The following is a 17,713-nucleotide window of genomic DNA, read 5'->3' as shown; positions in this document are numbered from 1 at the left end:
TGTGTTTTTATCTCTGTTGTTCTTTGTTAGAATGTGAAAATCTAATTCCTGATATTAGCACAGAGCTGCTCTAAAACAAACCAACAAAACACACAATGAAATTATCCAATAAAAACAAAAAAACTTATCTGACTGCTGAAAGATTCCTGAGGTGATCAGATTGAGCTTCAGCTTTTTTGGACAGCAGTTTCCCCTGTTGATAGGTTAGCAGATGAGACAGCCAGGTTGGCTGATCCTGAAACACCTGCTTCGAAACCTGTTGTCCGTCTCCAACTATGTGTCTCTGTCTGTCTGTGGTGACTCTGATCACTCTGGCATTTACTGGCCTATGCACATGTAATCTATGTAATCTAACTTCTCTTTGCCTCCTACACATAGTGGTGGGCTAAATCTCTTGATCAGACAGTTTTATTTATCTATCCATGTCAGTGTTGTTGTTTCCTATCAATGTAAAGTGTCAACATGCAGACATGTGTTCATCAATGCCATTAAACTAAATGAGTGTGAGTTAATGCTTTTTCCAATTAAATCTGAGCAGCATTACAGAGGAACCTTTCGCATTTTTCTATTATTCCACACACTTAATTTAAGTGTACTTCATGGGGGAGTTTTCTCTACATGCCCTCCTGTATTCTCCTTCACTTCACTCTCTGTAATTGCCTGAATTATTGTCTCATTAAGCTACTGTAAGAGGAGAAATTGGTTTTGCCATGTTCTGTATGACTATTAAACACTGGTGTTAGATGTTGAGTCTAAAACGAGCCCTTGCTCTTGGACTGACCTCACATTTACATTTTGTTGTTTTAGAGAGTGGAGAAATATTTTTCCTCTCAGACGCCATTCTAGCTCTGGAAATATCAATATGACGAGGCACGGTCTACATTTGGCCAGCGGAATAGGAAAAGTACACCACCCCGCAATAAAACAGGCCAGAAAATGGAAGGCACATCATCAACAGCGGCTGTCCTAAAGGCATAAAGTGTTTAGGTTTAATGATTCTTTGGGAAATCACATGCAGAATCACACTTAAATGCCAACTGAAAAAAAATGCAAGACTGTTCAAGCTGGGAATGTTGTGCTGTTATCCCACCTCGCTGTTCTGTATGAAAGTTACAAAGTCAGAATGGGGGGAACTGCTGTTCCACCATTAAGCTGGCAGTGGAGAAAAACATTGACACATATGTTGTTGTGTTACACGTCACACCTCTGATTCTACAATGCAGGCACGCTGTATGAAATCACACACCGAGGCAGCACGGGGATTTTGTGTGGTTCAGTGTAAACAATGTAATCAAGGCTCTTCTTAATGCCAATATATTGTGATCTCAGTGTAACAGAGGCTACTGCTTTCTTGTAATGCTTAGGGCACTAAAAAGTATCAATATTATCTCATTGCAGATGTATTGGTCTCAGCATATATATCAGGCAATAAATACAAGATAGTGAAGTAGAGAAACATTTCTTGGTAATAATTGTTTAAACTGGCTGATTTATCTCTACTTTAAAAATCACTATCAGTGTCAAACATCTTGTTTATGTCTAAAAAGTTCTTAACTGGTTAAAATGTACTGCAGGCAGGTGATATCAAACAGCAGAAGCAGCAAAGACAGAGATGAAAGGAGGAGGAGGGAGGAGAAGAAGTGGAAGACAGTGAGGGACTAGGAGGTATCATTGACCTGGATTATGCACACTCCATTTCCCCCTCAGAAAGAGAGTCTGTTGGGCCAAACGGACCCATTCAGCCGCCCCTGGCCTGGGGGAAGACAGCGCTGAGAAGTAGCCAGGACACCGGCACGTTTTCTCCAGAAACATTCAACATGTACAAGACGACATACCAACCAGCAGGAAGGCTGCATGTACACAGGTATAAGATTTAAACACAAATGGGCACAGTGTACATACACACAACGGAATAGTTAACAAGGATTGGGATCCTGTCTGCAAACACAAATACACACTCAGAGTAAGAGAGGCTGCAAATGCCAAAAGGACTCATCTCATCTTTCATAGCTGAGCAGAGATGAGCAGTAATGACTGTAGCTACTCACACAGCTCAGTGCCAAGATGCCTCCGACCTCACACTGATGAGTACAGACGTCATCTAATGTGCACCAAGAGATGAACACTGTTTCCTACTGTGGATACCTGTGACCAGGTCAAGCATACAGACAAATGAAATAAAAACATTAAAGAGTTCCTTTTTAACCTCAGGGTGCACACATGGACTTGTCATCTTCATGGTGAATTAACTGCAGTGAATTTGATTAAATCAGCTGCCAAAGATTTCTTTTATGATGCACTGTATAATGATACAGAGGGAGGATTTCTTCCTTAAGGGCATTCAACACCTACACATTGAGAGCTATTTCAAAGACATCACTATGAATCATGGCATACAAGAGTGGGCACCAGTGATCAAAGGAAAATGTTATAATGTAATATATCAGATTTTTGCAATGCAAAAGTGCAATCATGGGCATGTGTACAGGTCAGTATGTATTACATGTTGCCATACTCAACTCACTGCAAGTTAAACAAACCCACCATATAAAATCAGGCTGACATCCTTGTGTGATAAAGTGCGGGCACCCTAGAGTGTAATCCTGTCTAGAACTCTTTTTAAATGTAAATCACATCAAACAGAATTTTAAAGCAACATTATGTAACTATTTTGCCTTAAAATAACAGCTTCTGAATCATTTTGATGGCACATACACTTGTAATTCATTCCTACTCTGCTCCCCGAATGCATCTTCTTACACTGTGTTACTTTGGTGAGAGGGCACGACAACTTCCAGTAATGCCAAACTGTAGATCATTTTGGTTTTTAAGACTTAGAGGTCATTAAAAACCAGTGTTCATCTCCGAGTAAACTTTGAAAAATCAAGAATTATAAACACAGTTCAGTGTGTTTGTTAAAGCAGCAGCACTTCTGCCTCCAGAAGCCCGGGATTGTGAGGAATCTACACTGCTGAAATACTAGTGTTACTGAGAGAAAATAAAAGTAAAAGAGAATCTCAAATCATTGAGAACAAAAGAAACAGTGAACGCCTTCACCAGCTGATAGTAATGACAGGTCATCACTTCCAACTCCAGTTCTGAATGTTAAAGCATAATTTTAAGCACATCTGTTTAGCGTATTAGGAAAAAAACATGACCTGTAATTACAGGGCAGTGTTACAGAGGCTCTCCCTGTCTCTTCTGAGGATGGGGGACAACTACTGTCTCTCTGCCTTTAGCAGACCGCAGGCTTTTTGAAATCTGAGCCCAGTGGTGCAGTCAGAGCCGCAGTCGACAGAGAGACAGACAGCAGGAACTGCAGTGTGATGATAACGCAAGTTTGGTTGCAGGCTTCAAGGAGACGAGGGGAAGATGTTGGTGAGAATCCATTTTTCTTTGACATGGTTCACCTACTTCTCCTTTAGTTTGTGATGTCCTTCATTTTCCAGAGTGCTTTCTGACAACCCCACACAGCATGCATGGTCTTGCCGGGTTTCTAGCATATGAGTGGAGTGAGCAGTAGCAAAGTATAAGCTGTACCACTTATTCTGTGAGGGTCATGGGGGGAGGGCTGGACCCAATCCTAGCTGAGAATGAGCGAGAGGAGGGGTACACCCTGGACAGGTCGCCAGTCATTTACAGTTGCTGTGAGACAACAATGTTAACCACTGCACCACTGTGCCACCCTGGTTTATCCACATAACACTCCAAAACCAAAAGACATTCAATTCTTGATCAAATGTGCAAACAATGTCGACTAATCTTCTGCCAACTGACTCATCATTTAAAAACGCATATACTTATTCCACCAATAAGTGTCCACAGAGAACAAGCTTCAAGAACAAAACAACTTAGTCCACTCTCTCAGAACAATACTTCATTCTCTCAGCTGAGAAGGTCAGAACAGTCCAACCCTCCATCTGAACCCTTATTAAGCACATACTGGCATGGACTCTCCATCTCCAAAAAACAGGACTTGGAGAAAAAACTCATTACAGTTGGCATTTGAGTCTACTTTCATAGCTCACCTGCTCTGCAGTGCAGCTCAGTCGGCATGACATGTAGAGCAGAAACATTCGCTAAGCTCCAGACAGCTTCACTTTTAAGTGGGCTCCTTCAGGCTGAGTGGAGGACTATGACTTTGTGGAGACAATAGGGGACCCTCTAATCGTCTCCAGGGTGTCTGACCATAATCATTCAACCAGACTACTAAGTCACTGCAGTGAATGCCCACTCTGAAATGCACCAGTAGGTAAATCAGGATGAATGCAGGTCGGTGCCAAAGAAAAAGGGCGGGGGGAATTAGACTAAACACTGGACTACAAGACGACTCAGGAGAGCTCATGATAAATATTACGACCTAGTGTTTTAATGATAATGATCAATGATTCCTTTAAGACTCTTTCCCTCTAATACACTGTGCATCTCTTGTTAATTGCGGTCACTTACAACAGAAAGACAAATCACAGAGTGCATACTTCCTCCTAAACTTTTCACTAAATTTCAACAAAATCTTGTCACAAAATTTTGAGACATTCTGAGAACTAACAGACAAAAAATACAACCAAGACCCTCAACAGTAAAATCTGAATAAATGAATCATTTTATAGCATACAAAATTTAAATTATGTAAATGTAATAACCAGATGTTTAAAATATTTGACTGACGTAGCCTCTAAGACGAATATAAAAGTAATTTGCCTACGATTGACACAAGGTTAGAGCACAAGAACTGTAACAGCATCTCTAACTGACTGAATTCCATTTTCCATAATTTTCTTAAATAAGACCAAAATATTTGCTGTTGCCATTCTTAAGAGGCTACACCTCTGGCCATAATTCCACAGTTAATGGTTAGAGTAGCCTATATCATCTGCTCATTTACTTCACTGATAACTATAGTATAGATTAGACAGGAGAAGCATTCATTAGTGAGCCTGTCTCGGGCTGCACTTTATCGCAGCCTGTGTGTTGTCAGCTAACCACAACTATCTCTGCTCTTCCTCCCCTCCTGCTTCATTCTGACAGTGCACAGACTACTGTAAGTTGCCAGAGTTTCTCACAGATAAGAACATGCACTGCACTGCAGAGCCCAAACTCTACACTTTCTTTCCTCATGCTCTCTTGGCTTGCCTGTGTCCGAGAAATAAAAATCAATACATCACATTATTTCCTTAAGGCTTTAGTATTATAATCGAGCACTGAGTGGGTGTTGGGAAACATAACTACAGCACTTGGTGGTTAAATATCGAAGTCAGTGTTTTAATATTTCCTGGAGCTGTGACATACTCGAGAGCCTGCGTTGTTATATGAAAGCTTCAACAAGATAATCAGACTTTCGTCTGATGGCTCAAAGTGGTTTCATGGCAGTGCTGCTCTGCAGATGGACAGTTATTGTGTACCATTACACAACAGCACATGCCTGGGGATTAACCATCGGCCCTGTCCTGCCTGTACCATAAGGCTGCAGGGGGCCGGTGGCTATTGTCACAGCTGTGCGACACACAAAAATGCAGCAAATCACAACTTTAGTCTCCAGTGCTGTGCTGCCAAAACCCCACAGTAATGTGACCACTGACATCTGGAGGCTTCTGTCACTGAACTTGTATGAGCCATCATGCATGCACAGATTTTACATTAGGACTTTTTATGAGTGCTTTTACACCTCTGTGTTGTCACATTCAGTTAAAAGTTACTACACTTACTACAAGCACGTCAAAGCCACAAACCATTCACATCCTTACACCAAAAGACAAATCAGGATACATGTATCCATCCATCTAACATCGTGACTGAACTGACACAGTCCCTTAGAGTCATGAAATCCCACAATTATTCAAGGCCAATTCATAAAAAACTGTATAGTACGAAAAAGAAACTCAAAGGTCTTGATGCTCAGTGAGCTGCTTCCTCTGTATGACACTCAACTTTTGTGTGATTTTTCAAGCTTTGACTAAATTACCACTTAACAAAAAAGATCCTAAACACATGCCTCTCTGTCCAAAACAAAAACCTCAGAGGACACAATTTAATTTAAGTGGATACAAACTGAGCTTCCAAACAGATCAGTATTGTTTGTTGACTGTTTTCCCTTTTAAGGGATCAATTAAAAAGAACAACTTAAGCTCATTTCACATACACAAAATTGCAAAGAAACAACACAATGCACTTTATTTCTCCCCATCTCACTCCAGCTACTGTTAGCACCAGTGAGTTAATGAGGGAAAATGCAAAACGCGGGGAAGCTGAGCCTTTGAGGCCAAAGCCTCCCTCATATAATGGCCTACTAAAGAAAGGGGAGCTTTGTTCGGTGCAACACAAGCAGGTTCCTCTTTAATGACTTCATGTGCATGCCAATCACTTACGCCATACAATCCTATCATGCAGCCACAACACTTTTCAGGCCCCAATCATGTGAACTCGCAGCACGTGACTCACGCTCTCCCACCCCCCAAAACACAAGCTGCGATTCAGTTCAGCAGGTAACACCTCGGGGGGCTGATGATGGGGTCGCTCCCATTTTCAGATTATTGTAGCGACTGTAGCAACAATGTTCACAGGAGCTGCTGTGGACATGCAAAGAACTAGTCACGGCAAAGAGGGTTGTTAACTCTATTATCAAGAGAACAAAACAGCATGTTAGAAGAACCACTGCACTTAAACACTGTATTTATGTTTTTAAAGAAGAATGAAGCTAATTCTGGGATATAGGCCCTGGTAACTGCTGTAGCTTTCTGCTAAGGTTGCAACTATGAAGAAGTGATCATATAGTTTAACTATGAAGAGGTGATCATAGGCCTAGTTAACATCACACTGTGGTGAACTATAAGCAGGAAATGATGCAACATACAAATCTGCTTTTTTCACAAACATGGTAAAATGTATGATGTATAATGAAAATGTATATGTGTTTTTTTTTATTAGTTTCAGATCAGTTTAAACAGTAGAAACTGCTTCCTACCATGATGTTAAATTAGAAAAACATGTAAATCTAAGTTAAAGCTGATATTCTGGTGTTTCAGAACCACGCTGTACTGCTGCACATAATACATACATACATAACACAGAGGAGGTGTCTTCTGAAGCCCAGGACTAAAGGCTGAACCTTAATTATGAAACACAGAGAGGTTGTCATACATTTTACTAAGGAATCTTACAGAATCTCAGTCATGTTTGAATTACAGCCACCATTTTTACTGGTGACTGATTAACACCAAGTTCAGCCACAGTTTTTAACAGACAAAGACAAATGAATCTGTATGAACTCAGTTGGACACAAGGAACAAGACAGGCCACACCCCAAAGGTCAAACTGAGTGACAGGATGTGATGTACAACGTGACAAAAGCTGAAATCATGACTGAATGCTGACTGAATTATATAGCTGTGAAAATGAACTGCAGAAACTTTGCATGACATGATGCTTTGCATGTAAAGGTTTTGTGATTTAAGGACGTGTAGCTTCATCAACACGTCTTTAAGGTTTCTTTAAAGTTCTGTAAAAGTAGAACCACACACACACACACACACACACACACACACACACACACACACACACACATATATATATATGACCACATTATCTTTGCACAGCTACAGACAACCATTAGCTCCCACAAAGACTCAAATCTGAGCTTTCCAATCTTCTAAGCCACAGCTTGAGTCTCTCAGGTAGTGTCGGTGATATCTCCCAAATACAGACACAGCCCGATGTGATACAAACCAAGGCCAGTCTTTTAGAAATAGCAGACAGAGGGCCTGTGGGGTGTCAGATGTCGACAGGGGACCAGTTGCTGGAGTCTCAGCTCAGGCCGCCTCTCATGCTACAGCAGCTGTGTCTTCTCAGACCTCACATTCCTGCAGGACAGGCCCACTTCACTCTCATCACCTGTGCTGATCTGAGGGGCAGGATGAGCTCTCAGGGGAACCTTCACAGCTATTATGAAAGGGATACTGATCTGAAACAATAATAACTAATGTTTTTACTAAATCAAAAGACAAATATTTAGCCAAAGCACCATGATGTGAAGATGTTTAGCTGTAACAACAACAAAAATCCTGTTCTAAGTCTAACAGAGGTATTATATAATTGTCATACAAATACAGTGAGATGATCAGGGGCACTGTGGTGGTTTATGGGTTCCAGCTGGGGACCTCTGTTGCATGTGGTTCCCCCTCTCTTTCTCTTTCATTTTCCTGTCATCTCTCTACTGAAAACTCTAAAAAAAAGAAATAAGATCTCTATAAAAATACTGGAGAAAAATAATCAGCAAGTACAACAAGCTACAGTAACAATAAACTCACCATTGAGCACCATATACACACTGCAGGCCAAAGCCTCTGAAGGAATGCTTAAGTGCCACAATACAAGATAAAAACAGAATGCATTCAGGTGCACTAAAGCGCATATCGCACAGAACCAGGATGTCTAGCATTGTGAAATCTGTCTGAGGTCGACTCTCTGTCCACTGACTGAGACGTACACCCATGATTCAGCAGCTTCTTCACCCCATTAGACCTCCCTGCTTTGCAGTCTGTATTGCTCTCACTGCATTATAAGCTGTAGTGTCTGACCTCCACTAAATAATACATGTAAACATTTATCCCTCCCTACTGCAGCCAAGCACTCAAACCAGCACATCCCCATACAAAATATCAGATTTGTGTGCTTTAACATTATTATCTGATCTCTGTGTGTGTATATATATATGTGTCCCTGTTCTATAATGGTCTCCTTCCATTTATGCTGTATCACCCTATATATGTGCACTAATGAGGTTTTGGGTGCTTTTGGCTTGTCCAGACTTTTTTCTATTAATCGATCTTTGTAACTGATAAACACTTTGAGCTTTTTTTTTATTAACACAAATACCAAACATTTGCTGGTTTCAGCTTCTCAGATTTGGGGATCTGCTGCTTTATTTGATCATTTATGGCTGTAAATGACATATATTTTTTGATTTTGTGCTTTTGTTAAATCAAGCAAATAAAGGACTTTAGACATGACTGGCCATTTTCACTACTTTCTTACTTTTCATAGACTTAAATAATTGATCAATTAATCAATAAAATGAACAGCAGCAGCCCTGGTATTGATGCTAATTAGTGTGTTGGATCATTGATTATATGAATGAATAAAAATCAAGAAAGTAAATCCAAAGGACTGTGGTTCCTCAGTGTCACATTTCATTAGGATAACATTGGCGGTTTCAAATGTAAAGCGGGCACTCTGCACTGTCACTGAGCAGCAAACTTTTCTCCAAGCTTTTACAACACACACTTTTAGGCTACACACACACACACACCTCTAATTGTGACTACTCATTCAACAAAAGCACCGGCTGAGCCCATACATATACACACCTTAAAAGCATAGCAAACTGCAACATAGTGTTACAAAATGAGTGATTAAAAGAACAAGAGACCAAAAGTGATTCATGATTCAGTGGCGGCGGCGGCGGCTGCTGCTGCTGCTGCTGCTGCTGCTGCTTCCAGCCGAAGAGCCCCTGATCCCAGTGCGGGGCAGCCCACAACACAACCAGAGTCCAACTACAAAACATCACACTCTTACCTCCAGACGTGAACGCTGAAGTAGATTGGAAGTGGGGCTCAAGTTTTTCGACCCTTCTCAGGATGGTTTGCAGAGGTTGTGGCCACACACACAAAAACGTCTAAGTCTCTATTTAATTCTCTGTATTCCCACTGAATTAATGTTTTCTTCTCTCTCCCGCCGCTCGCCTCCGAACAACTGTTCGAAATTCAAGTCAGCGCTGAATGCTTGCGCTTTTTTAAGCTACGCATAGATCCGAGCGTGTCTGAATGTAATTAGAAAGCAGTTCTTCGCAGCTCGGTGACGGTCGCTGAAAACTCCTCTTTGCTTCGCTAATCAGTGCGGCCACTCTGACGCGCGCGACCAATCGTGCGCGTTCACGCTGCTCCTGGGCGGAGAGAAAATACGGAGGGAGGACGGAACGAAATAACAGGAAGTAGGCAGAAAATACCACGGTTGACACGATACACTCACCGCACACGCACACGCATAGACACACGTTTCTAAATCATAATTTAATGAAATTCAAGCGTGTATTTCAGTTTATATAAGATTGTCATGACGGGAGTTACGCTGATTTCAACACGCGTAGTTGTCTTTCCTCTTAGATAAACGTAAATTATAAGTAAATTATAAGTATCATTACATCTCCATTTCCCTGAAAATATTGTAATTGTTTTCGCATAATTGTGAGATTTGGATCACTGGTCACACAAAACAAGCATTATAAAGGTGTTCATAAGCATCAGTCGCAGTCTCATATAAAACAGTAAAACCTTATGAGGGATGATTTTTCTGCTTTGAGCATGTTTAATGTTGATACTTGAGTTACATTTTCCTGGTTATGCCTAGATATTTTTTCTCGAGTAACGCTGGCTTTGTACTTTTAATGGAATATTTTTTACAGTGTGATATTAGTATTCTTACTTAGCTAAAGGACTTAGATCCTTAAGTCGCTGCCAATAACGCTTCAGTGTATGGGTGTTGTGAAATAGATCGTTACCCGTTCAAGAAACGCACTGCTTAGATACCCGGATAAAGTCAGCCAATCACAGCCGAACTTGTCTCCTCCCAACTGTCGTGAAATGTTTACGGTCTCAAACTTACGGCGGTTTACGTTAGTCATTGCAATGAGGGACAAGACTACAGTTTTCGTGGTACTTTTTATTTGAATGTGTCTTTTACAGGTATGGACATTGAATCAACAGCATGTAACTCAGTTTGACAGTATACGGGTTATATTCTACGGGCTGAAATGGCAGTTGAGCTGAGTTGTTTATCTTCGGCTGATGATGATGAAAGTGGTGGTTAGCTAGCCCGGGCTAACCGTTTCAACGATGAACTAAACGCATTGCAGTAATGTCACTCTCCGCAGTGGCTTAACCCTCCGTAGTTTGTCAGTTACAGCCGTTAAAACGCCTTTGTAAATATCTGAAAATAAAACCACACCTCACAAATACGATAAGGCAGTTTTTAGTAACGATACACACTGACGAAACAAAACTGAATATTTCTGTGTTGGCTCCAAACAAACTCCTGTATTTACTGTATTGTTTAGTCGTAAAAGTTAGCAAGTGTAACTTAGAAAATGTACTTCAAGTATCAAAAGTAAGAATACTCAATGCAGAAAATGGTCCGTCAATATTCACGCTTTAATGTGCCAGCAACAATCCACTGTTGTAGTTGAAGTACAGCTAATTTGTAACTACCATACATAAGGCTTTATTTACCTAGTGGTTGTATCCAATGTGGATTAATCTTCGGATTATTTTCTCGAAAAGTGATTGACTGGTTGGTTTGTAAAAGTTATTTTGTCTGACCAGTAGAGTCTCAAAATTATTAGAAAACTATTAGAAAATGTGATATTTTTACGTTGAAAATTACTCAGACAATCAAAATACTCAGTTTAGTCAAATCATTTAAAATGAGTTGTTTTAAATTTCTGTTGCTCAGCTAATTGATTAATTGACAGAAAGATTTTTTATACTTTTGGGTACCAATGATTGTACTACTATACCACTGAGTTCGGCAGAGCATTGTACTTCATACACTCATGATATGTGTTGTATGTAAAACCATAATTGGTTAACTACCTAGACCTGTCAGATAAATGTTGTGGAGATAAAAGTACAATATTTTGCTTTGAAAAGTAGTAGAAATAGAGCAGAAATGTAAAGTAGAATGGAAAGACAATATTCAACATAAGAACATGAAATTACAAAATTATTAGTATTGTTGCTTTCTAAAAGGACTATGAGGATAAATTGATTGTCTCATAAAACGTATAAATCGGTCAGCACTAAAATCTTCCTGTGTATTTTCCAGACTTACACTCTGTGACTGTGTTGGAGGATGGACCCTGTAGTGTTGAGCTACCAGGACAGCCTGCTGCGGCGCTCTGATGTGTCCTTACTGGAGGGACCTTACTGGCTCAATGACCAAGTCATTGGTTTTGCCTTTGAGTACTTTGCTGCTGAGCGCTTCAGAGTCCTGGGGGGGACCATCATCTTCATCAGCCCAGAGGTCACTCAGTTCATCAAGTGTGCCTCTTGCCCCGATGAGTTGGCCCTATTTCTGGAGCCGCTGGATCTTGCTTCTCGTCGTTGGGTCTTCCTTGCAGTTAACGACAACTCCAACCAGACCGCTGGGGGATCCCACTGGAGCCTTTTGGTCTACCATCACAACTCCAACCACTTCGCCCACTATGACTCTCAAAACGGCAGCAATTCACTGCACGCAAGGCGCATCGCCAGCAAGTTAGAGCCTTTCTTAGGTGCAGGGAGGAAAGCGCTGTTTGTGGAGGAGCCCTGCCCTTCGCAGCAGAACAGCTATGACTGTGGCATGTATGTTATCTGTATTGCAGAGGCCTTGTGTGAGAAGGCCAGGGTGGAGGGCTCGCCACGCCTTCCTGTGCAAATCATCACCCCAGCCTACATCACCCAGAAGAGGGCTGAATGGTGCAGACTGATCCAGAGTCTAGCTCAGAATGACCTCTGCTGCTCTCTGTCTTTTCCTTAGCACGTTGATTACCCCGTGGTATATGCAGAACAGCTGTCAGCCCCCACATATCTACTGCTGGAGCATCTGAATGCACTCCTTGAATACAGTATTTAACTATATATGAAGTATATTTCTATTACAGTCTCTATCCTACTCCACAACAGAAAAAAGTTTAAAAAATAAAGCAATGTTACGAATCTTTAATGATTCACTAATCAATTGGTGTCATGTTTATCCCTTGTATATGCACAGCAACATACAGTATGTAAACAAGAACACCAGCATGCCTATAAAAAGAATTTCCTCCCTTGTACATATTTAGTGAGGATGGAGAATATGTCACATGGACGAGGAGGCACAGACTTTTGTTTCCTCCGCTTCTTTAGTTTTGGAGCGAATGTAGAATTGTTTACACAGATTATTGCTCAGGGTCATTTTAAATGAACTAGAATTGACAATAAGAATGTGCATCTTAACTTTGGCTCCTCCTTTATGTCACGTTTGTTTCTCAGTTTGAGCAGGCGTAATGTTTGCTGACTACAGACTTTTGAAACAATTCAAAGAAAACTGCTGCATGAGGGTAAGATATGCACTGAGTGCTGTGAGTGGTGGAATGTACCGTATGTTATGTTCTCACATAAAGTATCAACTCATTGTCTGTTGACCTAATAAATTTTACTGTTGTCAGATTTTTGTTGACAAAATGCTAAATTTGTTTTGTGGTATTTATGTGCGGTCTTGGCTCTTTTCTCTTCATTGAGTCCAAGTCCTGTTAATAAAATAGAATATATCTTTTTTGTCATTGTACAAGTACAACAAGATTAGGTTTTGCAGCTTCCATACTCAATGTTATAATAAAAAGACAACAATAAATAAGGTAGACATAAACAATAGAGGTAATAGTAAAATGGCAAATGAGATAAAACGGCAATAAGACAAAAATATAAATATGTTGACATTTCACTACATTTTACATCAGCATTTGAACACAGCATTACCTCACTGAAAAAAAATTGACAGGCAGTTTGTATTTGCACCTATTAGTACTAAACTGCTTTAGGATACCTTACACTGGGGAGATTGGATGTGTTTAAAATATCTATATTTTAAATGATGTGTGATACAAAAACTGTGCCTAAAATAAAGAATAAAATTATGACATTTAAATAAAAGACTAGATAGATTCAAAATAAGTACCCAAGACTAAGAATGTGTCAAAGAACTCAAGACAAACTTTCAGTACATGACAGTCAGTACCCAGACCTGCCTTGCAATAGCTTATCATTCAAACATCTCGTTGTGTTTTGAAAGAAGAGAACATAATACTCACAATACTGAAATGGGATGAGGGACTGCATAAAAACAAAGCTGAAATACATTAGAGGAAAAGTGTGAACTTCATTGTGTACCACTTGTGGGGGATCTGTACCAGTTACAATATTCAGACAACTGAAACAGAGACTTTCACTTCACAACGTCTAAAATCATTTTATATTAATTTACAAAAAAAGCGACAGCTCAAAAATATCCACTGATACCATTTCAATAGGAGATCCAAAGTAGAATGTGAGTAACAGTCCTGACTGTGATCCAGCATTGTACTTTAAATTAAGAAGGCACACAGGAAGGCCAAACTATTCTTAACTTTACTATTCAGACTGTGGCTGCAGACATATTTACAAGCGAACATCATTGTATCGGTTGGAACAGGATTTAGAGGCTCAACATGGCTGGACATGCAGCAGAGTAATGTTGACCACATACAGACCTGAGGTAGGAGGAACATCAGAAATAGGGAGTGTGTATGAATAAAAGATTAATTGTGTGGCAGAAAAAAAGGGCACAACCTCCTGATTTGGCTGCCTGCCCCTGAGCGCTGCTCTTAAATTCACACTGCTTGGACGGTTTCCACCCCCAGCTTTCCTTCCTTTGGCATCCTGCGCTCATCTACATCCCAGAGGCATATTTCACCCGGAGTAACCAGTCAGACGAGCCATCAGGGTTTACTATTGTCCTCGTAAAATGCCACAAAGCTGGGGCATTCAACACCCTGGCAGCACACCGCATTAGTAAGACAAAGCACAAGCGGAAAGGCACATTAATTTAGACAAATTTGCTTCTAAACGGCCAATTTACCAAGTCAACTTCATGAGGACGAACAAGGAAACTGAACTGGACTTTCTGTCAGATACTCTAAACCTAATGTACCCTGGTTTCTGTTTAGTAAGTTTCTAACAGCTTCCAGACCAGGTCATCTCGATGGATGATCTTCAGTGCCCCTGAAGTCTCCTCCTCCATCTTGATAAAATTGCATTTTCTTATTATGCAACCAGGGCTTCTTAAAAATATACTTATAATATTCTTCATCTAGAAACCCTGCTTTCACATCAAACACTCAAACATCACATTCAAAAAGTATTTCCAGAGGAATGTGTTTGTTGTAAATAGTCAAGTTATCACTCGTGTCTCTCTGGTCCTGTTTTGTTGTGTTATCTGTGATTCGTTGCAAGTAAATGATGTTATTGTGTAGCTATGTGACACTTACTTTACTGCATCTCAGGAGACTTCCTAGCAAAATAAAAAAATGAATAAATTAAAAGCAATTTGTAAGATTATTACACAGGGACATATTGTAATGTTCTGGCTAAATCTAAATCCTACATAATCCTTTACTCTGGTCTTTGCTCTCTTGGCAAATGATTGTTTCTGTGGCATAAAACAAAGCTTCTTAGTATTTGTGGCTGTATTTTTGCAGTAAATCAACAGTGGGGTCACTGACAATATCTGTCCTAATCAGATACATGTTCTTATATGCATAGTTATGCAGCAAACTGAGCATTTGAAGCTTTTACTGGAAGCAACTGTGAAACTGTGAGAATGGTACTGGACAACAAATGTGATGACAGCAATTACAAATCATAAAATGATTAGATTAGATTAGAACACTAGTGAGACCAAAGGTACTGGAAATTATTTAGTAATACAAAAAGAAGTTTTACAGTGTAATTTACTGTATGAATAGTTATTAAAGTACTTATAGTTCCCAATGATAGCAAAATGAAGGCACAGTGAGAGAAAACACGATGACAGGGAACGAGTGACAACTAAGCATTTTAGAGGAAAGAAGACAAAGAAGACAAAGACAAAGAAGACAAACACATGTATCACTAGATACTAGATACATGTTCAGTGCATTTATTTGCTTTGACCATATCAAGGCTTTGAGTATATCATAAGTGGGTTAGATCTCTTCACTCAGCAGGTTACTTGAGCTGGAGTAAAAGTGCATCCCCCTCAGTTAATACAGACAGGTGACAAATTAAAGGAAAAACCTGAATAAATGAGTGAACTGGTAACAATCCTTCCACAGGTTCACCTATGGAAATCTTATCATGACTTTTACTCCCTCTAGATTCTTTATTTTCCCTGCACTAACTAACCTTCATGCCAGGTCAACTGACGGTTCGATGAGTATGAAAATGATTTGAATCATATGCTGTGACCACAGTTACCAGATCTCAAACTGACTGAATACCAAATGGGAAATTTTGCACTGCTGTGAGAATTGTGAGAAACACCCTAAAAACTTGACTTGAGACTTGAAAGCAAAAATATCATAGTGTAAATAGTAATACACAGCTTTGAAAGGAAAAAGTTTATATGCTGTCACACTCAGTCGTTTTTTACATTTACAGACCATGAGAGACTTGCATCTTGACTTGCAGTTTGCCTGTGAGGTTTGACTTAGATTTACACTCCAAAAGACTTAAGACATATTTGCTAAAACAGTTTTGAGCTCTACCTGCATCACTGTATCAAATACACACACACACACACACACACACACACACAAACAAACAGAGCCACACACAGCTGAAATTATCAAAGTATGAATTTGGCTTTCACTCATAACCAGATGTTCAGACATATACCTTCTTTTATATACATAAACAAACACAGAGCTCCATTAGTGAACTCACTCACCACTGTTCTTCATCAGTGTTGTGTGTAATTGATTTCAGGAGCAGCAGCCAAGGTTTCTCCTGGGATCTCCAGGTGGTTCGTATTTACTTGTCAGACAGATCTCCTAAGGCCTGGAGTAGGTACACACACACACACACACACACACACAATGCAAATCCATAATGTGAGCTCAGAATTGTCTGTGGCCTCTTAAAGTAAAATCTGTTTGAGGAGTGTTGAGAGTGTTTTAGTACATTACATCATGTCCTGTCACAACACATCTGCAACCAACTACAACAACTTGGAGCCATTTTAGCTGCATTTACGGCAGCATGCGTGAGAATCAGTTTGATTAAAACAAGCAACATCCTATGACGAGGCCCAGGCAGACACAACTACATCCTGGACAGCACTGTCTCCAGGTGCACGCTGGACGGTAATATGTCTTTCTTGCTCAGGAGGTGTAAAGTAGGTTAGGTCCAAATCACATCATCACATATGAAATGTGCAGCATGATTCCCCCGAGATAAGGCTCCCCATTGTTAATAAACTGTGCCAGTGAAATGCAGAAGTGCCAACCAGGCTTGTCCATCTTGCCTCCTTGGATTAGGTGGTAAACTGAGAGTTGTTATGTGGGTCAGTCATTGTATGAGCACTTTAACTTTAATGTTCTGTCCCTGCAGAACACAGTTGGGAAATTACAAATCTTAAATCCAACAAAGACATGGCAGAGAGTTAGAAAGTAGAGGCTCCAGCTTCAATATGGGAAGTATTTTACTAATCTTAAAATCTGATGTGAAACAGCAGGACGAGACCATTAAAAACACATTTGGGGAAATCTGTGAACAGTTAATAAAGTGTAAGTAATGCTTGACTTTTATCAACCTCTATTAGCAACCAGGAAATTGGAGCAATATCTCTTCTTAAGTACTCTGCAAGTTGGCTAATAACTAATATTAATAACCCTCAAGTACCATTTTGATATTAACATCAGCCAGCAGCTGGGTCACTTAGCGAGGGGAAAACAGCTAGCTTAGCTCTGTCTGAAGCTAACAAAATCCACCTACCAGCACATTTAAACCACAACTTGTCATTTTTACTTTAGTTTTTGTACAGATAAGACAAAAAAGACATAATGTGTTCATTAGTGAGCTTTAGAGGTGCTAGTAGGCAGATTTTTGTCATTTTCAGACAGAGCTAA

The 17,713-nt window shown here is 40.1% G+C and overlaps 2 protein-coding genes across 10 annotated transcripts in view; one reads left to right on the top strand and one right to left on the bottom strand.

The window, feature by feature from the left end:
• The window catches only part of myo9aa (myosin IXAa), a 97,466-nt gene extending 87,541 nt beyond the window's left edge, over window positions 1–9,925 (bottom strand). For 4 of the 8 annotated variants that reach the window (XM_018683464.2, XM_051075061.1, XM_018683469.2 and 1 more), the window contains exon 1: window positions 9,571–9,924. The gene's annotated coding sequence lies outside the window, so the exon portion shown is untranslated. Of the gene's footprint in view, window positions 1–8,097; window positions 8,219–9,570 lie in introns of all 8 variants that reach the window. The other 4 variants (XM_051075054.1, XM_018683470.2, XM_018683465.2 and 1 more) reach the window with 3 other exon arrangements.
• A 687-nt stretch (window positions 9,926–10,612) lies between these two features.
• On the top strand, window positions 10,613–13,238 carry senp8 (SUMO peptidase family member, NEDD8 specific). Of its 2 annotated transcripts, none has more exons than XM_018683471.2 (2): window positions 10,613–10,736; window positions 11,875–13,238. In XM_018683471.2, exon 2 carries the CDS (start codon window positions 11,902–11,904, stop codon window positions 12,565–12,567), a length of 666 nt encoding a protein of 221 aa, XP_018538987.1. In that variant the 5' UTR covers window positions 10,613–10,736; window positions 11,875–11,901; the 3' UTR covers window positions 12,568–13,238. The 2 variants fall into 2 exon arrangements, with proteins under 2 accessions (XP_018538987.1, XP_018538988.1); XM_018683472.2 differs by having other exon boundaries at window positions 10,617–10,706.
• The last annotated feature ends 4,475 nt before the right edge of the window (window positions 13,239–17,713 follow it).

Source organism: Lates calcarifer, linkage group LG2, assembly GCF_001640805.2.
Source record: "Lates calcarifer isolate ASB-BC8 linkage group LG2, TLL_Latcal_v3, whole genome shotgun sequence".
In the NCBI taxonomy this organism is placed as follows: Eukaryota; Metazoa; Chordata; class Actinopteri; family Centropomidae; genus Lates; species Lates calcarifer.
The sequence above is the reverse complement of the archived record's forward strand: the minus strand, read 5'-3'. Positions and strand labels throughout refer to the sequence as shown.

Coding starts and splice junctions, on each gene's coding strand:
- senp8 (XM_018683471.2), top strand. CDS start 11,902: ATGGACCCTGTAGTGTTGAGCTACCAGGACAGCCTGCTGCGGCGCTCT.